Genomic DNA, 8894 nt, shown 5'->3' with positions numbered 1-8894 from the left:
AGATTAAACATGGCGCTGGTTGCGTACGGTTCCTCTGGTGAAAGTTCGGATTCGGAAGACGACTCCGGTCCATCAATCTCAATAAATGGCGGCAAAAAGTCGCCCGGAAAATCCGCGAGTTTATCGAAACTGGTTCCCCGGCCTGATGTGGCGGAGAATTTTCTGGCTAAACCAGTGGAAGTTCAAGATTTTAATATTAGTGATGATGAGGATGAGGAAGGAATGCATTCACACAACACTAACGGTCACTTTATAGGTACAACTTTTTTGAATAATAGAGAAACTTTATTATTTTCAGTTTAACCTGATAAAAGTTATATTGCCAATTTTTTGTAGTTTTCAGAATTATAGTGTTTACAACAAATATTTTCACTAAAAAGGAACTGCTTACGTGTTCCAAACTCTAAATTTCTGCACTGGAAAAAAATTAATCCGGATCCGCATCCAGGTCATTTCTTCAAGTTTACTGAATTTTTTTTAATAAGCAGAATTTTCAATTTTTTTGTCTATTTTATTTCGCTTATTTTTATGCTAAAACTTGATGAACCATTCAGAAATCAGGAAACTTTTTTAACCTCTTTTTTCAATAACTCAGATTTGGGTTTAAAGAGTAAGAAACTTTTTTTTGTCAGTTTTTGGTTGATATTTTGCGCCTTGGATCCGAATTCGTGGATCTTTATATTTTTGCGGATCCGGATCCAGGAAGTCCTAATCTTACGGATCCAAACCACTGCTTTATACCATGATATTACGAAGAAACGTTTTTCTTTTAAAATTTATAAAAAATACTAATATTTTTTTTCACTCCAGACGACTTCCAAGAACCTGACCTCTTGTCTCTGATTTCCAAAAAGTTGCCCTACGCTCAAATTAACACTTCAGCTAGGTTAGACAATAGACATTCATCTTTCATAATCTTGATAAAACGTCGGAAAATTTTTAATTTTCAACAGACAAAAGTTTTTTTTTCTACTAATAGATACATTTTGTAAACTTGTATGAATTATTTTTAAGTATCTTTTTATGTACGCTTACCTGGGCAGCAGCGGGGAGTCGTAGAGAAAGGAAACAGGACCCAAACGACCACACTGCACAGGAGTGCACAGTGGGCCACCCCTAGTTGCCATACCCACCCTAAAATATGGGGTATGAGCAAAGTGGATAAGGGCCAGGGGAAACGGTACACCAGCCTGGACTGACCGAAAAGTCAGAACCCAGAGCCCAACCCGTACCAGAAGACCCCAAAACCCCTAAACCCCGAACGCCAAACCCGGCACAGCCGAGTCCAGCCGCGCAGCACCTAACCATCCTAACTCACCTAGACTGAGTAGCCCAGAACACAAGTGCGCAGGCTAATCTCTCCGAGGATCCTCTGCCCCAATCCCTCATCCGGGCAAGGGGACTCAAGCCAGGCCACCAGGCTGACAGGCACCCAAGCTGGCCCAACAGGGCAATCAAACCCGGCCCCATCAGACAAGGACCAGAACCTTGTGAAGTCAGCTTTTGACAAAGCATCAGCCATGTCCGCCCCAGCAGTAGAGCACCGAGTGATCTTCACAATCTCTACCCAACAGCCTATACCAGAGGCGACTGTGGCGACAGCCTTCACTAGAGTTGTAGAGAGCGCACAAGTCGTGCTGTAACCCTTCCTCCAGATACCGACGGAACCCGCGTTGTCCACCCAGATCTTCACAGGCTTGCCACTGCAGAGAGCAAACCCAGCAGACAAAACCAGTAGTGGTCCGACAAGCTCAAGGGCTGACATTTTGCGATTCAGCCGTCTGCCATCCTCACACAAAGGTCCACGACAGATGGTACTGGACCAGGGAACATAAGCCCACCAGCCGAGGGCCACTGCCCCGACGCCCCGCCCAGAGCGGAGTCCGTCAGGTCCGAATCCGCCTCCAGAGGCATCAGTGTAGAAATTGATGGCCCAGCTAGGCGACCTCGCATCGGGATCTGGGATAGAGACATTCCCATCACAGGCCCGCAGCATCACCAACCAAAACTGTAGTTGGGCCCGGAGCGCAGGAGACACCAGGGACATATGGCTTTTATCCTGAGACAGACCCGCAGCCTTCAGGATGTGGTCCACATGAAATCTACCCATAGGGATGAGTGGCCTGATATTAATGATCCTCCCGGCAACACTCATCAAATACTCCTGGCTCACCCATTCTGAGTGAACCCCCTCCTCTAGCTGATGAAGGATCCTGCCGAGTTTTTCCTGTGGGATGGCCCAAGACCAGTCCATAGTGTCATATCTGATCCCAAAGACAATGCCAGAGGTAGAAGGGCCAAAGGATTTCTCAGGATCATCCCGGGGAGCAAGCTTTACACCTAGCAGTGTCGCAATTTCAAGAAAAACTTCGTCAAATTTCTGAATCTGGTCTGAACCGCAAGGAGCCGCCGCAGCACAGTCATCCAAGTGCTGGCACACCATATGTGGTGGCATATCAGCCTCCCTGCAAACAATGAAAAGGACTAGCTTGGCCAACCTATCGTAGAGGCCCACGCTGCTCTTGGACCCAAAGATGAGGCACAGCTCACAAAAATACTTTCCTAGCCATGAGAACCACTGTAGGTCCAAGTCTTGATCCCGGACCGCCACATGCTTATACGCATCAGACCAGTCCACCTTCACCATCCGGCAGCCTCTGCCAGCCCTGTTCAGAACTCTCAACCACTTAGTAGTGGAGGACATGGATGCCGGGAACTCTTTCTCATCAATTCCCTCATTAACAGAAAACCCTATGGGGGAGCTGAGATTCAGGATTATCCTGACAGACCCGTTCGGTTTCTGTCGGCACATAATCCCATTGACTTTTGCACCCACAGGAAGCTCCTCCTCACAGACCGGACCGAATGCAAACCCCTTCTCAATCCAGTCAGCTATAGCGTCAGACACATGTGGGCCGAATTCAAAGCTACTGGGCGCGTTTGTACTCCTAGATGGATTCCTGTACGGTCCCCTGCACCCGATGTTTGCTCCTGACAAAAGGTCCCTACAGATCTCATCCAGTAAGCCTACATCCCGGAATCCATTCCTAAGAGCCAGTCTTTTCAACACTCCTGGGTCTACCATGGACTTCCCTGGCCGCACCAAATTCTTTGGGAACAAGTCCCAATACTGTTGTGACGCAACTCCATGGTATGATATCAACTCCGGCAGAGCATGTTTAGGTTTGAAACGCTTCTTGGGGGGCAAAGGCTCCAAGGAGGTGTAGCAGATACCTGAGACACGCGCTAGCCAAGCTGTGTGTAAGTCTCGAACTACTCTATGAATTATTTTTAAGTATCTTTTTATATATTAGTATAAATTATTACAATTTTTAGTTTTTTAAATTATCTATATTTTTCTTTCAGTTTTGTTGACAAAAACGAAGACTCGTCTACAATTTGTAAAAAAGTTGACTATGGTACAAAGGTAACAGTTCTTTATTGAAAAAACATTAGCGAAATAAAATTGTTAAATTTTTATCTTAAATTGAATAAATAAAATATTATTTCATTCTCAAAAAGATTCATTTGTTGGATAAAAGCTATAATTTAGATAGCATAGCATAGTTAGGTCGTGTAAAAAATCAAGATTGCGATCATTTCAAGAAGGCGCTCGACTAAAAAAGTTCAAGGTGGCGCTTGATTAGAAATTCCAAGATGGCGCTCAACTAAAAGTTCAAGATGGCGCTTGATTATAAATTCCAAGATGCTGTTTAATTGAAAATTTGAAAATGTCAAGGTGGCACTTGATTGAAAATTTCATAGAGGTACTTGATTTAAATGTCAAGATGGCGCTTGATTAAAAATTTCAAGATGACGTTTGCTTAAAAATTCAAGATGACGCTTGATTACATAAATCAAGATAACGCTTGATTAAAATTCCAAAACGGCGCTCAATTTAAAATTCAAAGATGGCGCTCGATTGAAAGTTCAAAGGTGATAAAAAATTAAAGATGACGCTTGATTAAAATTGAAGATGGCGCTTTTTCAGATTGAAGAGCCCCCAGCAAAGAAGAAGAAGAGAGATGGCCCGGTCAAGATTAGTATTCCATCTCTCAAGCAGCTTAAACAACTGGAGGAGGAGGAGGAAGGTAGCACCAGCACCGTTAAACATCTTTTATTTTTATACGTGTTGAAAATTGTTAGAAAATAGGAAAGATTTTGCGAGTTTTTAAAGAAAAAAAATTGTATTTTAACAGGCAAGTTTTTTTCCGTTTTTAACATTCTTTTCCAAAAAAAACTTTATTTTTCCTAAATTGCAAAATAAATTTAAATCTTCATTCTTTGTTATTTAAAAAATGAATATATAGAGAAAGAATTTTCTTTGTTTTGATGAGTTATAATTTTGCATGTACAATGTTCATCGTTTATCTTTAACGTTTCACAATTTTGCCCAAAACAATTCAAATTCATGCAAAACTAACAAAATTTTAGAATTTTGAATGTTTTAGAGCTGCGACCAGTGCCGCGTGTAACCGCAAGTAAGAAAGGTTCCGGACTGTTTGCTCTTCTACCAGATCCTAAGAATAAAATGACAAGGAACAGACCAATCAAGTAAGCATCTTTTTCCGGAAATAAGCATCAGCCATCTTCTTTTCCCCCCTGCCCCACCGGGAAGGGGGGAAAAGAAGATGGAGATCTTGAGATCATAACATTAAAGTTTCGACCATTTTTTTAATATTTCTAGAACTCGGCAAATTAAAATGAAGAAAAAAATTTAATTTTCAGCTTTGGGAGCACGGCGATATTCTTTTTCGTAAATATTAAACTGTTCCTTTTATTTATTTATTTTCAGTGTTGCAGTACCTGAAACTGGAGAGGAAGGAAGCTACAAACCCCCAGGTTTTAACTTAAAGGGACTGTAAGCGTAATTTCAAGAGACCCTCTATGCAAAGATGGCAATGCCCGGTCCACGACGGTGTAAGAAAATGTCGTTTTTAAAGTTTGAAAGTGTTTAATTCTGATAATTCATTTTTTGATTTTCTGCAGTAGAAATGCGCAAATTACTTTTGCAGAGAAACCACAATTGAAAATATTCCGTTTTCAAAATTACTAAACGGTGAAATCTAATTCATACTTGATCAGACAAAGCTTTTAAGGGTACCGTTGTGAATTGCGCATTATTGTCTTTGCATGGAGGGTTACTTGAAATGAAGTCCTTTTTATTAAGTAATTTATTGTATAGTTTTTAACGTTGAAGTTTGTATGTATCTTTTTTTCAACAAAATTGTTAGGTATTTTTTTAATCTAGTAACCCTTATCTACAACAGAATTATTGGCGTTACTTATTATTTATTTGGTTTTTATTATTTATTTTTTATTAATTATTTGTTTCTCATTTTAATTATGATTTAGTATTGCCTGAAGGAACGAAAAATAATCTTAAACCCTCTGGAGTTCGAAGAACAGGACTTGTTCCTCATATGTAAGTACATCAATTAATCAATCAATTAATCAACAAATTAATCAACCAATTAATCAATCAGTTAATCAACCAATCAAGCAACCGATCAACCAAGTGTTCTATTTAATAAGCTTATTTCTATGCTCTTGCGTTTATATTTAAAAAAATGTGTGTTAAAATATTTTAAGGTTTTGTAGTTTTTGTCGCTGATTTTAAGCCAGCAGGGAAAATTAACCTTTTTTTGTTGAAAATATCCGAAAGAAGGAATAAAGCTTTTAAAATAAAAGATAGAGAAAGATAGAGGGTTAAATACCTAGTACCGTATGAAATGGGCTTTTTACGCATTTGATATTAAAATTCAACCTAGATTAAGCATATTTTTGTTGTAGAGTTGCGAATCCTGTTCCTAGAGCATCTACCCCTCCCCCTTCTTCCTCCTCGACCTCCTCCTCAGCTGGTCTTCTCAACACTCGGCCAGATTCAGATTCAGACGAAGAAGATTTCATGGGGTTAGACGATTTTTTAAAACAATTTTTGTATTATTTTATGAATTAAAATGGTACGAAGCATAGTTACCAAATTTTAAATGTTCTTTATCTTATTCTCCCTTAATTCGCTCAGTGTCGACTGTCCGTCTTTGCCCCATTAATAAGACAGTGTGCAGGCGCACTAGACAGTTTTTTTGCCCCCCCCCCCTAAACATTTTTAGGGGGTGGGGTCAAGAAAAATGTGTATTATACTCAAACAATTAAAAAAAACTAATGTTACCAACCGGATATTCAGTAAGTCAACACATCTGAAATAAAAAAAAACAAGAAATCTATTCTGGTCAATGGCGGATACNTCTATCTTAATTTTATATTGTTGAGATTTCTTTAAAATTTATTTTAAGTTGACATATCTATCTATCTATCTATCTATCTATCTATCTATCTATCTATCTATCTAACTTTACAGAATATATTTACGGGTAAAGTAAAACATTTTTTTAACGTAATAAGATTGATTAATTAGGTTTATTAATTTTACATTGCAAGTTTAAAGATTTATTGAAAATTTATTTTAAGTTTACTTAGATTTTTATCTATCTATCTATCTATATCTATCTATCTGTCTATCTATCTATTTATCTGTTTATTTATATGTCTATCTTTCAATACCTTTATCTACTTATCTTTTTGAAACTATCAGTCTACTTATCAATCTATCAGTCCATCCATCTGACCATCTATTTATCTTTCTATCTGTTTGATTTAATTAATACTTGTCCTAGAATGAAGAAGCCGCCCATGCCCCTGCTGCCGGTCACCTCAGATTATGTGTCTCTTAACTTACAGTCAGGTATAATAATAAAATGCGATAATAAAAATCAACATGTATTCCAAATAATTCAAGAGTAAAACATTTTACATTACAGTACAGTACATAAATGTGCAATACAGTACAGGAGAATACTGAACAATTACAATACAGCACAGTTAAGTGCAATGGAATAAATGCAATGCAGTCCAGTGCAATGCAGTGCACAGCATGATTTAGTGCAACACTGTTTAATACATAACAGTACAGCACTGTACTGTATTGTACTGTATTGTAATACATTACAATACATTACAATACATTACAATACATTAAAATACATTAAAATACATTAAAATACATTACGATACATTACGATACATTACGATACATTACGATACATTACAATACATTACGATACATTATAATACATTACAATACATTACAATACATTACAATACATTACAATACATTACAATACATTACAACACATTACAATACATTACAATACATAACAATACATAACAATACATAACATTACATAACATTACATAACATTACATAACATTACATAACATTACATAACAATACATAACAATACATAACAATACATTACAATACATTACAATACATTACAATACATTACAATACATTACAATACATTACAATACATTACAATACATTACAATACATTACAATACAATACATTACAATACATTGCAATACATTACAATACATTACAATACATTATAATACATTACAATACATTACAATACATTACAATACATTACAATACATAACAATACAATATGCATTACAATATATTACAATTTCATTATAATATTGCAGAAGAGGAATTAGGACCAGCTGTTGCTCCCTACCCACCTGTAGCTACAAGTCTACCCGACCATACATTAGTGGATAATGAAGTTGCTATAGCGTAAGTTTAAAAAATAATAATACAAAGTTCAACTTTATTATGATCATTGAACATTCCGGGTGTAGGGAAGTGTGCACAGTGGTTTAGAAAAGGGGTAAGTCAAATTGTTTTTTAGTTAAAAATTAATNTATAAAAACAGAAAATAATTTTTTGCTAACTTCTGAATACGCAACAAACTCCACACTGCACCCATTTCTCGATCTTGACTGTTTGAACAATACTCTAATAATATTTTAGTTAAATTAAAAAATATATCAATATTAATTAACAACAACAACATTTAGAACCGTCCTTCTTATAAAATTCAATAATAAATGTTGAATTTTGTCTAATGGGGAAAGTATTCCTTATCTCCTTTTTATACTTTATACAGTGGAACCCAAATAAATGTGGAATAGAAAAACGACTCGATTCAAGATAAACTTCAAATAGCCAAAAGACCGAATTTAAATAATATGAGACGCGGCTCAAATATGGTTGGTTCCACTTCAAAATGTATTCAATGTTTCAAGATTAAAGCCGGCGCTCAATTAAGGTAACGGAGTTTGGGTTGATCTGAGACGAGGCTCAAATTCATTAAATTCTAAACATAAAAACACATTAGTTGTGCAGTGTACACAGACCCTTCAGTTGATTTTCAACCTGCGGTTGAAATTAATCTGCTTTAAAACAACATTAAATACACAAAAGATTGCTTTAATGTCATCTGTCTATTCTAAAAGTTCATGGGCCTTACTGTACCAATGTTAAGACTCTAATTGTATGCTATGTTTGCACACACACAAAAAGATTAAATTAAATGGAAAGTGTAAAAGAATTAAACATAAAGGATGTCAAAAATCTGCACAAAATTGGAAGATGCTTAAAAATGCTTATTTTTTTGTCTAAGGCCTCTTTTTTTTCACACACCTTGAAACCTTTTTTTTCAATATTATTATGAAATCTACAATTCTTTCCTCTCCAAGTTGTGAGTTTATAATCGAAAAATGCTAACAATCCACCACCAATTATTTTAACTTACGCAAGCAAAAAATGTTTTGAGAAATGTTATCGAATTTGGAGGAAATATTTTTTACTTGTATTTTTGGAGGTTAATAAATAATTCCTCCATAAACATTTCATTTTGTATTTTTTGTTGTCTTCTCTTTGTTGCTATATATTAACATTAAAGTTATTTATATAACTTACAACTATCCCCAGGAGGTTGGCTGGGAAGGCTGCTAAAAGACGTGAGTTAGTTAGACAATAGAC

General features: G+C 36.5%; 1 protein-coding gene across 1 annotated transcript in view; it reads left to right on the top strand.

The window, feature by feature from the left end:
• LOC111718263 (uncharacterized) overlaps nucleotides 1–8894 on the top strand; it is a 10063-nt gene continuing 1169 nt past the window's right edge. The window contains exons 1-8 of the mRNA XM_023493804.1: nucleotides 1–256; nucleotides 811–886; nucleotides 3367–3427; nucleotides 3992–4091; nucleotides 4452–4554; nucleotides 4796–4842; nucleotides 5356–5425; nucleotides 5794–5913. Of these exons, the coding sequence (XP_023349572.1) occupies nucleotides 10–256; nucleotides 811–886; nucleotides 3367–3427; nucleotides 3992–4091; nucleotides 4452–4554; nucleotides 4796–4842; nucleotides 5356–5425; nucleotides 5794–5913 (824 nt within the window). The 5' untranslated portion in view covers nucleotides 1–9. The remainder of the gene's footprint in view (nucleotides 257–810; nucleotides 887–3366; nucleotides 3428–3991; nucleotides 4092–4451; nucleotides 4555–4795; nucleotides 4843–5355; nucleotides 5426–5793; nucleotides 5914–8894) is intronic.

The sequence above is a fragment of the Eurytemora carolleeae genome, unplaced genomic scaffold (assembly GCF_000591075.1).
Source record: "Eurytemora carolleeae unplaced genomic scaffold, Eaff_2.0 scaffold556, whole genome shotgun sequence".
Classification (NCBI taxonomy): Eukaryota; Metazoa; Arthropoda; class Copepoda; order Calanoida; family Temoridae; genus Eurytemora; species Eurytemora carolleeae.
The sequence above is the reverse complement of the archived record's forward strand: the minus strand, read 5'-3'. Positions and strand labels throughout refer to the sequence as shown.